Below are 12,170 nucleotides of genomic sequence, written 5' to 3'. Positions count from 1 at the left end.
TGTGGCGCCGCCCGCCCTGCTTGCCTCGCCCCGGGGGGGGGGGGGGGGGGACTGCTTCGCGCGCGCGGGGGGGGGGGGGGGGTGGGGCCGCGGCGCCCCTGCCTTGCTTCGCCGCGGGGCGGGGGAGGGGTGGGCGGCGGCTGGAAAGCGCCTGGGGGGGGGGCACGGGGACGGGGGTAATCTGGGTATTTAGAAATTTTTCAGCCTCCATTTTTCTCAAAATGAGTATTATAGTCACTGCGGTGTCTATTGGCAAAGATGCACATTAAAAGATGTCCAGCAGCAAAGGCAAGATTGAGTAGTGTCCCGTGGCAAAGAACGACATTTGTAGAGTGTCCAGGAGCAAAATTGCCCAATTTGGAATTGTTGTGTACTGCTCACTTTGACTCCAAATGTAGGTTGCTTCAGACTTGGGACTCTTCTATAAATGCAAGTTTTGCGCGAGGATTCTATACATGCAAGTTGATGAAAGATTCTAGCTACTTTTCCCCCTAAAGTCCCTCTGGTCAAAACAAGTGACGTTTTTGAGTTATTTAGTGTCTACCATTACGAACATTGATTTTAAATTATTTTTTATGTGTGGGTTTTGAAATTTTGATGTTTGAAATGGTACAAATATATTTCCTAATTTTTTTCCATAATAGTACATATGTCACAAATACTTCATCCATTTATTTTTATAAGGCATATTAAGTTTTGGAGCATACTAAAAAAAGTATACTTTCACCATAAATTACTCTTGAAATATATCATCAATTCCTACAAAATCATTTCATATTAATACAACTTTTATGTACTCAGCATGTATTATTCTATTTGACTAATTGTTTACCAAAGTTTATTAAGTTTGATTTTCTAACCATAATACACCTTCTATTTTGAAACAAAGAGAGTATAATACTCATTCAAAAATATACTTTGAGCAGCAATTACTCTTGAAACCAAAATGGTGATCAAGGTCATGTTTTGGAGCTAGTGCTGATGTCTTTAACGTATTTGCATCTAGAGAGAGTAATATTACTCTAATACTATATATAAATGGGTCATCTTTTGCAACATGTAATGATTCTATGGCAATAAGGTTGCTTTAGCATCTTTTCAATTGAGGAGCAAAAGTCTAAACAAAATACTAGCGTACCATTTGATCGAGAAGAAAATCAATATTGTACTGGTTTACTTTTCTTCTCATAATGCACTAGGGCATTTGCAAATTCATGTTGTTACCAAATATTTTGCGAGTTAAATGCGCCTGCAATCCATTCATTTCAATTTTCAAAGAGTCTATACCCTCAAGAAATTAACAAAATTCAAGGCATCTAGGTAGCACGTTATTAGTTTTAGCAATCTACAGTCTATTATATATATGTTTTTTTCCCCTTCTAAACGAGCCTGCATCTACTGTAGCATCCACCCAGACACCCTGGATTCATGATGCCTCTACTTCCAAGTGGCAAGGATGAATTCCATCATTTCTCTCTAAAATTTCAAAGCGGTGTTCCAGTGGCTGTGGTGAGTTTTGCCGAATTAGTGGTAGTGAAGCATTTCGCACATTGTAAATGTTGTAAAACCACCTGTCTTTATTTACCTACGTAAAATAGAGCATTTGCTAAAAGAGGTCGCATCTCAAGTAGCTTTTCCCTCCTCTCTCACACCTAGTCACCACGACCGCATCCTAGCCAGAGGTGCCTAAGAATAACATAGCACGTCGATGACGCTCTGGCACATCACATACTCCGTATTCCCCGTTCAACCGTGCATGCGCGTTGGCATTTGGCGATGCCTAAACGTGACCAGGTAACGGGGAAAACGAGACGGAAATCGCTGCCCTCTCTCTTCCGCGGGGGGGCTCCGGCTCCGAGCGCTGCGGCCGCGCGCGCGCGCGGTGAAGAAGAACGTGCGGCATGAGCTGAGCCCGTCCACGAGCACCCCCCCGGCGTCCGGGGACCGCGCGCTGCCCAGCGCCGAGGGGGCATGCGCCCCGGTCGCCATGGCCCATGGAGCAGAGAACAAAAACGTGCTCGTTCCTACGACTGCGCCCGTCTATTTTGAAGCTCCCGGCTCTCCAAATTTAGCCATCAAGCCTCGTCGAGCGACGGAACTCTCTTTCTATCTCTCTCTCTCCCCCCCTTCTCCATCCTCCACCAGTCGCCGCATAGCCGACCGAGACCGGCCGGCCGGCGTTCAGGAGGGCCGTGATGAGGGGCACCGCCACCGGCAACTCAGCGACTTCTCTGTATGGGAGCGAGGAAGATAGACGACGACGGATGACGCATGGCCGGGGTGCCGGGTGTCGCGCCATTGCTTCCTTGCCGCTCCAAACAAGTGTGATTCTTGTTCTTCATTTTTCGATTCTTACCCCGATCGATGAAGCGAAAGTCTTATTTGGTGCCATCGTCCTTCATTCTGAACTTCTTTTGTTCATGCGTTTTCGACTATCTCATGTGTGTGCATGCATCAGAACATCGAGAGGACGTTCCATGGGACGACAGGTTGATGACCCAACGATGTCGACACCGGCCGGCTTGTCTATCTAACGAGGTGCCATCGTCCAATGCCTTCCGGTTCCAGGTTCGTTCCCTACCAAATCCTCTCGCTTTCGTAGGAAATGTTTCAAAATGCGATTTTATTGGAACCATGTATATGCCTCCCTCGTCAATACTGTCTCATATATAGCTGCAGTTTAGGACCGGGGGTTATTATTTTTCTTTTGAAACGAGCACTTTATTAAGGGATTGTGTCACGGGTACATTACATACTCTGTTCAAAGGTTTCGAGGACCAATGCTGCTGCTGCCAGCAGTAGCCCTGGACAAGCCAGGCGCACGCACACATCGGCATGGCGTACAGCCATTTCTCTTAGAAAGGAAGGCTACTCGTCCAACCCGTGTTTGAGTTCAACTTGAGCACGAATAAAAGAATCGAACAGTAATCTTAATAACTTGCTATGAATATTGAACAGTAACCTTAACATTTTTTTCCCGGATGTAGAACATGTACAATTACAATAATTACAACTTTTTTTTATCAAAGTCAGCAGGAAGCCCTCTACCTATTTCTTTATATAAGGTTTTAGTTAATGTAGATTTATTTTTAATTTACTCCCACGAGAAGTCGAATCTAAACCTGTTGGATGCTAATAATCAAGTGTTCTAACCAATAAGCTAGAGGTCCTTTCACATAATATGAAAGAGAGTTATGTACCATTGCATTTACATGAAAAATAATAGAAGTACACAATCACTTACACCCTTAACAACTTGCATTTGCCACCCATACAAATAAAAAAAGTGACTAATACTACGTACTCAACAATGCATCAAAGAAGTGACCAACACTGCTCAAGACAGATCACTTAGCTCCAGCCAAACATCCGAGTTGGCTTCTCCATCTAGAAACCAGACCTTGGGAATATAATGCTTGGTGAGGTAATACCAAACAGACGATCCTTATGGCACTTTCGAATTGTCCAAGCACAAAGAGCGGCTAGCAAATTCACATTGTTTTCTAGCACGCTAAATTTTTTTCGAAACGCAGTACAAATACAGATATTTACTTACACTTACGTACACTCATCCCTATGAATACATGTACACAATCCGAGGTAACTTTGGTGACTAGCATGTATCATGCTGACCAAACATATCTTATTTATCTCTTTATTTCCCCCTCCATCGTCACCTTAACTGCAGCGGTAGCATCCGAGTAGGCAACCTCAGAAGCTGGTATATGGGTCTGCGTCGTTGTGCAGCTGTAGATGCTTGTGCAGCCAGTTGTACCGAACGAGCTTCTAGAAGTACTGGATAAACTCTAAGAGCATTATGATGTGTACATATCACTTAAGTTTCGGGATGAGAAGCACCAGCAGATAACTCTAAAAGTATTACGACGTGTACACCAGTTATCACTTACATTTCAAACTGACAATCACTATATAACTCTAAAAGAGCATCATAACGTTGGCAGTCACTGTATAACTCTAAAAGAGCATCATAACGTGTTCACCAATTATCACTTATTACGTTTTAGGTTGGTAACCATACTAGATAACTCTAAGAGCTCTCACTTACATTTCGGGCAGCCAGGCACTGGATAACTCTAAGAGTATTATGACGTGCACACCAGTTAAGATAACTTTACGTTTCGGGATGGCAAGCACTAAATAACTCTAAGAGCATTATAACATGCACATCAGTTATTACTTACATTTCGGGCTGGCAAGCACTAGATAAGTCTAAAAGCATTATGAGTTATGACGTGCACACCAGTTATCACTTACATTTCGAACTGGCCAGCACTAGATAACTCTAAGAGTATTATGACGTGCATACCAATTATCACTTATGTTCAACTAAATCGTACTTCACAATATTATTCTATGGAGGAGAAAAGATGCCAAATTAATAGGACTTGTGTATAAAATTAGCATATTTAGATTTTACTGTGTGCCTTTTAAGGACATATTACATGCTTAGCATATACTCCTTACCTATCTATTTTCAGCTGGCACGGAGATCTGTCACGGAGCACTAATAACTCCGTAATCCTGTGAAAGGCAAAAATATCCGCAGCCCCCGACCCCACTTGTCAGGCGGGCCGGGCGCGTCGCATTGCCTATTGGTGGTCATCCACTGCACCAGTGACGCGGGTGGCCGCCCCCCTCGCGCAGCCGCACACCGCCCGGAGAAAAGGGTCTCACCGTCACCTCGCCCCGACCGGAACCCCTAAATTCCCCATCCCTGCCTTTCCCCTTCCTCTCCACTCCACCGCACCCCCCACCCCTCCTCAAACCACCCCTACCCCCGTGCAAATCCGCGGGCCGCAGCGAGAGACGGCGAAGAGGGAAACAGATCAGGTGGCGGCGGATCGGTGGTTGGCTCGGCTCGGCTCTCTGCGGCTGGCGCGATGGGCGGCGAGGCCGAGGCCGGGGAGCGGCAGCTGGGGCGGGTGCTCAGCTTCGGGATCCCGGACACGGCGCTGGGGCTGGTGATGGGGTACGTGGAGGACCCCTGGGACCGCGACGCCATCTCGCTGGTGTGCCGCCACTGGTGCCGCGTCGACGCGCTCAGCCGCAAGCACGTCACGGTCGCCATGGCCTACTCCACCACGCCCGAGCGCCTCTTCCGGCGGTTCCCGTGCCTCGAGTCGCTCAAGCTCAAGGCTAAGCCCCGCGCGGCCATGTTCAACCTCATCTCCGACGACTGGGGCGGGTCGGCGTCGCCGTGGATCCGGCAGCTCTCGGCCACCTTCCACTTCCTCAAGAAGCTCCACCTGCGCAGGATGATAGTGTCCGACGACGACATCAGCGTCCTCGTCCGCGCCAAGGCCCACATGCTCGTATCGCTCAAGCTTGACCGGTGCTCCGGCTTCTCCACGCCCTCCCTCGCACTCGTCGCCCGTTCCTGCAAGTAAATCCCGCTCTCCCCTTCCGCAATTAACTTATTACTACTTCATCTACAGTTACGCTTATTATTACTTCATCTACAGTTACGGTCTCACGGATGTTTTCTAGAGGGTGGATGGATAAGGTCCCTCCCCCCTTAACAAGAAAAGAGAAAGTGTGCATTTAATGTGTTGCTTTTTCATGATGCTAAACATCTCTATGCGTCACACCTAGAGAATTGTTGGATTTCAAAAGGAATTAGGAAACTGTGATCTTTAGTTCCATTTGGTATGGTTTCCTATATTTCCGCTTTGCTTGATGGAGCTTAATTCTGGTAGAAAATAGAAATAGACCATGTCATCAGGGGGGTGTACGATTCAGGGGCGGACCTACATTGAGGTCAGTGGCGGCATCCCCTCCCCCTTCAATTTTTTGATCCTTAGGTAATTAGCAAATTTTTACCACATCTAAGGTTCAAAATTTTAGTTGCTCCTAAGACGTGCCGCCACTCAAAATTTTCTCTAGGTCCGCCCCTGGTACGATTCGTTAGAAGAACCTACATTTTAGATTTGGGCTCCGCATTTACCCTACCATGTCTGTTGTCATGTGCAGGAAACTGGAAACACTGTTCCTGGAAGAAAGTGCAATTGCTGAGAACGAAAATGATGAATGGATTCGCGAGCTTGCTACAAACAATTCTGTTCTGGAGACATTGAATTTCTTTCTGACAGATCTCAGGGCATCCCCAGAGTATCTCACCCTCCTCGTGCGCAATTGTCAAAGGCTGAAAACTCTGAAGATTAGCGAATGTCTCATGCGTGACCTGACTGGTTTGTTCCTCACAGCACAAACACTACAAGAATTTGCTGGTGGTTCCTTTGAAGATCCGGACCAACAGGCGGTGAATAGAAATTATGAGAACTACTATTTTCCCCCTTCGTTGCACCGCTTGGGTTTGCTCTACATGGGAACAAATGAGATGCAGATACTTTTTCCATATTCAGCAGCTCTTAAGAAGTTAGATCTTCAATTTGCATTCCTTAACACAGAGGATCACTGTCACATAGTTAAGCGCTGCCCCAATCTGGAAACCTTAGAGGTATTTTGGACTATTGTTGTACATACTTTTATCTTTCCTGATTTAAAAGTTGCAAAATGAATATGACATACTTTTATCTACTTTTATCTTTCCTGATTTAAAAGTTGCAAAATGAATATATTTTAAGTGTGTTGTATTGATGTTCTTTTTTCTATTGTGAAAAAAAACAGGTAAGAGATGTGATAGGGGATCGCGGATTACAAGTTGTTGCGCAGACCTGCAAGAAATTACAGAGGCTCAGAGTAGAAAGAGGAGATGATGAACACGGAGGTCTTGAGGACGAACAAGGTAGAATTTCACAGGTTGGAGTTATGGCTGTAGCCCAAGGCTGCCCAGAGTTGACATACTGGGCAATACATGTCTCAGATATCACAAATGCAGCTCTAGAGGCGGTTGGTACATTCAGCAGAAATCTTAATGATTTCCGCCTTGTCCTGCTTGATAGAGAAGCGCATATAACAGAATTGCCACTGGACAATGGGGTCCGTGCTTTGCTGAGAGGTTGCACCAAACTCCGAAGGTTTGCATTTTATGTGAGACCTGGAGTCCTAACAGATGTTGGCCTTGGCTATGTTGGAGAATTTAGTAAGAACATTCGATACATGTTGCTTGGTAATGTTGGTGAGTCTGATAATGGAATTCTACAGTTATCAAGAGGCTGCCCAAGCTTGCAAAAACTGGAGCTAAGGGGTTGTTTATTTAGTGAGCATGCATTAGCCATGGCTGCGCTCCAGCTTAAGTCACTGAGGTATCTGTGGGTGCAAGGGTACAGGGCATCTCCAACTGGTGCTGATCTTATGGCTATGGTGCGCCCCTTCTGGAACATTGAATTTATTGCCCCAGACCAAGATGGACCTTGCCCTGATTTTAGGAAACAGATTCTGGCATACTACTCCCTTGCTGGAAGGAGGACAGATTGCCCTCCGTCGGTAACTCCACTCTACCCAGCATTTTGAGTGTATATACTTGCTTCTTGCCAGACTGATTCTCATAGTAAGTAGAGTTCCATTGCTTCCATTATCGGCAAAGTCAGTGGTTCCTGTTCTGCCAATTGATGAGGACATGAGGACATTCCATTGGATAGAATCCCAAAACTAAGCTTTAAGCAGAGCAGCCAGCTTGAGGAACTGAGTGCTCTAGAGATTACTGAGAACAGTCACTCACACCTGAAGGCAGCACTTGTGCATCATCTTATCCCAACTGGCTAGTATGGACATGTGAACTTTATCATTTTGACTAGTTTTGGTCAAGCAATTTTGTAATAATGTGCCCATGTTTGGTGTATTTTATCTTTTTCAATCTTTAAGCTGTATGCTGATGTATTGCTATATTGAACATGTATGTCAATTAGTTGATCTACAGTCTGACATGCTGTGATTCGATGAACAATGCTCATATCACCCATGATATAGATTTTATCTTAATTCCTTTCAGGTTTCTGCTCTACTGTCTTACTTTCTTCTTTGGTCTTATGTGGTGTCTATATTTCTCCGCATCTGATGTTGAATCCTGGAAATCCTAGATTTATGCATGGTCATGCATACGTGTTTTAGGAGGTAAAGGAAATGGCATCATCTTCATAGTCGCACAACTGAATGTTCTTAGAAGGGCATGAATGTCGACATGTAGTTGTAATCAGGGAAGCAGGGTTGTTTTTCTTCATCTTAATTTTGATGTATATCGCTATATTGTCCAAGAAATTGTATCGGGTTATGCATCCACTTGTTTAGTTTGATTTCTCAGGAGCCTGCAAGCTGCTATCTGTTTTCCAGGAGAATAGAGATTTTCCAGACACGAAGAGTGTGCGGGGGTACTTTTCAAATTCTGTGGCACGTGGTGGGATTTTGCTGTCTCCGCTTGGAAGAACTGTTCTAGACTTCTAGGTGAAATTTTGAGGACGATGTGGAATCGTGGAGGCACGTGCTACCTCTATTCATAACGCCTGGCCAACAGTGATGAATCTGTTCCAACGAAGACACCGGCATGAAACTTGAAAAGATCCAAGCAGTGTAGGTGTACCTACCATCTCCCCTACCACGATAGTATGCATCCAAATTACCTAGGCCTAACAAAGGAACCAAACCTTCTGCTTTGAGAAGGCGCATTCACCAGGTATGCATTACGTCAGATTCAGTAATTAAATTACTAAAATTAGTACCAACCGAGACCAACAAAATCAATAACACATCTGAAATGTAGCAGGACCTCATACAAAGTAAACATAATACAGTAAAATACACACATCCCACGCTACTGAAAGTTCAGACTTTAGAGTACCCACATAAAGACGTTTAACATACATCAATTTCCATGGATACAGGGCGCATCTTATTCTTACCAAGGAGACTAGGACACAGGCCTGCAGCTCAAGCTGAGCGCTCTCTAGAGACAGACCTAGAGTACGAGCTGCGGCTATGAGAATAGCTTTCCCTTGAACGACGCCTCTTGCCAGAAGATCTGCTGCGTGAGTGTTCCTTTCTACTACGCCCTTTCTTTGGAGAGTAGCTCGCCGATCTTTCTGACACTGGGGAGCAGCTTCGTGAGTAGCTTCTCTCTGGCGATAAACTGCGGGAATAGCTCCGGCCTCTGCCCCTTGGAGAAGCACTGGATGACCTGGAGACAGATCTATATCGGCGCCTGTAGGGTGAAGTGGATCGGTCATAGGAAGGTGACCTACGTCTCCTGTAGCGATATGGAGACCTTGAACGGTACCGGCTGCTGTAGTATGGCGAGTATGACCAGCGTCGATCATAGGGTGAGTATGATCTCCGTCTGTCGTAGGGGGAGCGTGATCTTCGCCTGCCATAGGGGGAGTACGATCGGCGTCTACTATAAGGAGAATAAGACCGTTCACGATCAGGTGAATATCGTGAACTGTAACGGTCCCTCCGAACAGGTGAGTAGCTTGGGGAATACCTCCGTCCTGGTGTCACCATATAATCGAAATGGCAAAAAATTATTATCAAGAGAAACTAACATTGCCAATTGTTCTGAAAAGAAATGGCGGCAAAGTTATCCGAAGATAATAGGAGATTAGTTCATGACCACTTACCACGTGATGATTTCGTACCAAGATACTTCCCAGGTGTTGGCGTTCTACCTCGTCTTCTTTTTGCCTGTGCAATAGGGGACTGGATAAGAAAGTTTCTTTGACATTAAAAGCAAGAGTGATCAATTGTTGAGAATCTGAATAAAACATTTAATACAAAAAATATACAATGTAGGGCATACAACCCTTTGGTTGAGGTGGCATGGTTTGGTGTTAGGTTGTATGAGTTTGTTGCAGAGCAGCTACCAACATCTACCCTGTTGCTGTCAACAAAATCTTCAACGAACAGAAGAACACTCAAAAGTTCAGCTTAGAAGACTAATCGGAGATATAAATATCACTCTGTAGAGAATTTAAATATTGAAGTTCACATGTAAGCAATATTCTGATTTTACCTTTTCAACAGTTATGACACGACCTTCCAAAACAGAACGGTCCAGATATTTGATGCAACGATCTGCCTCCTTAACAGTAGCCATGGTAACAAAACCAAACCCTCGTGATTCCCTTGTCCAAGGATCATGCACAACGCTCGCATCAATCACCTATAGCACAATCAGTAAGATAAATGAATCGTTGAAACAATTGAATTGAAATTTCTCAGAAACAACTCTTTAAAGCTGCAGATATTTTTCCTATAAAGGTTACCTCTCCCTCAGTAGAGAAGTGCTTCTCCAGATCTCGATCAGTTACACGAGCTGACAGACCAGTCACATACAGGTTGTTCCCAGGGTTTTCAGCATCACTTGAGTCCACACTCCTAAATAAATTACATGAATATCAGATATTCGAGTTACAAGCAACGTAGATGTCTGGTGTCTAGATTCTAAACTTAGGACATAGCAGAAAACACATTAACAAGTCCAAGGATAAAGGACATACCTAGAGCGACTTCTGTACCTTGAATAGCTGCTTCTCCTGTAAGGTGAGCGAGATTCATACCTTCCACCCAAAAACAAAAAACTATCACAACACCAAGCAAGAAGTTTTTTAGGCAAATGGAAACAGTGCCTATAGCTTTTAAAATAGTGCCTACCTTGATCCCCTTGAGTAAGACATCTGCAAGACAAAGATACCAATAAATATATTAACATCCATAATGAGCATTCAAGTATCCAGGCTAATAGACAACATATATGAAATGAATACTGAATGAACTTTTGAAGCACACTATGACTGCATAACATATACAAAAGCTTACGGACAGAAATTGTATAGTATGATTAGCACAGATATTTCTAATGAAATAACATTCTCATGCAAGTCTGAACTATAACCACCTTGTTCCACCTCTATTTTTTCTAATTGAACTGTTTATTTCCTTTTAATCCCCTTGTCCTACCCATCCAAGTCTCCATTTGACTTCCAATACCTATGCAAGTCCACCACATCAATGCATAAAAACTAATGCAACCCTAACATCTAGAATTAGCTCCCGGCACATTTTCTAAATTTTATTTTTTTAATAAAGTTTGTTTACATGGCATTTCCATTCAATATCGAAAATAACCAATGGTTAGGAAAACATAGTAATGAATGATGTGTGCCAGTTAAACATTTACCCAGGAAATTTACAGCACTAGTGTCAGCTTTTGCTGCTCTAGTGTCAGCTTTTTTTCTCATTAAAATATTTAACATATTAACAAAGAAAACCCACACTCCAAACACAGGTTCTACACCAAAAGTAAGAAAAAGAAAAAAAATGCCGCAGCAGGTGATCCCTTGTTTGGTTCCCTTCATCTTATAAACCTGGTGCGTTTTCAAATTCAACCTCTATCTAAATACTACATATATCCCTATCTCATGGGATAAACCAAACAGTCTCCACTCGTAAATCGTAATAGCATCATCAAAGTTATACGATGGCAGAACATGGGTATGACACGAATACATCACTAAGAAAGAGAAACGCAAACATTTTAGTGGCATTTAAAACCATCAAATCAGGCAGGCGCTACTAGCTAACATAATAAAGCCAAAAATTAAAGAAATTCTCCTCACAATCGCAAATTCGCATCACAGGACCAGCATTTTGATTAATAACTGATAGAACATAAACAAATCCGAGGAGGTACCTTTCGTGGCCTCAACGATCCTGCCCCGGCGAAGCCTTCTCGCGCCCCTCTCTTCTCTTGCGTCTCGAGTCGACTCTTGCGTCGGTTATGGCACCGCCTTGGGCATTCTTCCCGTCGGCCCTTGTGCGCGTTTGATTAAATAGAGGTGGCCAGGTGGGCGCTGGGGAAGGTTCTGGATGGGGGCGGACGCGAAGCTCTTCTTAAATCCGGTTGAATCGGCTGGGCGCACGCACCACGCCACCTTCCCATTTACACATGGCGCTGCTTCGCGCCATCAGTTTTCCTTTTTCATAGTTTTAATTGTCCACCTTTTAGGTTCTTTGACGGCCCATTTGCGTTAGGGCTGCCTTTTAGGTCTTTTATTATGGCCCATTTGAGACCTGACTCAAGGCCCAGTCAGCGTAAGAAAACTCAGCTTGACAACTCGACGCTTCTTGGTTCTGTGGTCACAAGATTACAACCGGGCTTATCTGCAAATAACCTACAGTCCTACACTTCTGTCTACTACTGTTTTCGACTGGTGGACGAAAATCTAACGGCTCAGTCCTTTTCTTCCACCCCCAATTGC

At 44.3% G+C, this 12,170-nt stretch overlaps 2 protein-coding genes across 4 annotated transcripts; one reads left to right on the top strand and one right to left on the bottom strand.

Annotated features, from left to right (window-relative positions):
- Positions 1-4,654: 4,654 nt before the first annotated feature.
- LOC112875536 (coronatine-insensitive protein homolog 2-like) lies at positions 4,655-7,902 on the top strand. The gene is made up of 3 exons (XM_025939416.1): positions 4,655-5,404; positions 5,992-6,478; positions 6,649-7,902. The coding sequence occupies exons 1-3, from the start codon at positions 4,902-4,904 to the stop codon at positions 7,432-7,434; spliced, it is 1,776 nt and encodes a 591-aa protein (XP_025795201.1). The 5' UTR covers positions 4,655-4,901; the 3' UTR covers positions 7,435-7,902.
- Positions 7,903-8,642: 740 nt separating this feature from the next.
- LOC112877426 (serine/arginine-rich splicing factor SR45a) lies at positions 8,643-11,756 on the bottom strand. Of its 3 annotated transcripts, XR_003225483.1 has the most exons (8): positions 11,603-11,756; positions 10,564-10,586; positions 10,410-10,490; positions 10,176-10,287; positions 9,923-10,072; positions 9,713-9,803; positions 9,531-9,594; positions 9,206-9,401 (listed from the first exon to the last, which is right to left on the bottom strand). XR_003225483.1 is itself a non-coding variant. In XM_025941732.1 (7 exons), exons 2-7 carry the CDS (start codon positions 10,584-10,586, stop codon positions 8,845-8,847), a joined length of 966 nt encoding a protein of 321 aa, XP_025797517.1. In that variant the 5' UTR covers positions 11,603-11,740; the 3' UTR covers positions 8,643-8,844. The 3 variants fall into 3 exon arrangements, 2 of the variants coding, with proteins under 2 accessions (XP_025797517.1, XP_025797518.1); XM_025941732.1 differs by lacking the exon at positions 9,713-9,803 and having other exon boundaries at positions 8,643-9,401; positions 10,410-10,469; positions 11,603-11,740; XM_025941733.1 differs by lacking the exons at positions 9,206-9,401; positions 9,531-9,594 and having other exon boundaries at positions 9,712-9,803.
- Positions 11,757-12,170: the final 414 nt, after the last annotated feature.

Source organism: Panicum hallii, chromosome 9 (genome assembly GCF_002211085.1).
Source record: "Panicum hallii strain FIL2 chromosome 9, PHallii_v3.1, whole genome shotgun sequence".
Taxonomy (NCBI): Eukaryota; Viridiplantae; Streptophyta; class Magnoliopsida; order Poales; family Poaceae; genus Panicum; species Panicum hallii.
The sequence above is the reverse complement of the archived record's forward strand: the minus strand, read 5'-3'. Positions and strand labels throughout refer to the sequence as shown.

Excerpts from the sequence above, each read along its gene's own strand:
- LOC112877426 (XM_025941732.1), bottom strand. The coding sequence starts at position 10,586 with ATGTCTTACTCAAGGGGATCAAG. Across the intron at positions 9,595-9,922 it reads GTGTCATAACTGTTGAAAAG|GCAAAAAGAAGACGAGGTAG; the intron begins GTAAAATCAGAA and ends CCTATTGCACAG. Across the intron at positions 9,402-9,530 it reads TGGTACGAAATCATCACGTG|GACGGAGGTATTCCCCAAGC; the intron begins GTAAGTGGTCAT and ends TGGTGACACCAG.
- LOC112875536 (XM_025939416.1), top strand. The coding sequence starts at position 4,902 with ATGGGCGGCGAGGCCGAGGCCGGGGAGCGGCAGCTGGGGCGGGTGCTC. Across the intron at positions 5,405-5,991 it reads CTCGTCGCCCGTTCCTGCAA|GAAACTGGAAACACTGTTCC; the intron begins GTAAATCCCGCT and ends TGTCATGTGCAG. Across the intron at positions 6,479-6,648 it reads CCAATCTGGAAACCTTAGAG|GTAAGAGATGTGATAGGGGA; the intron begins GTATTTTGGACT and ends GAAAAAAAACAG.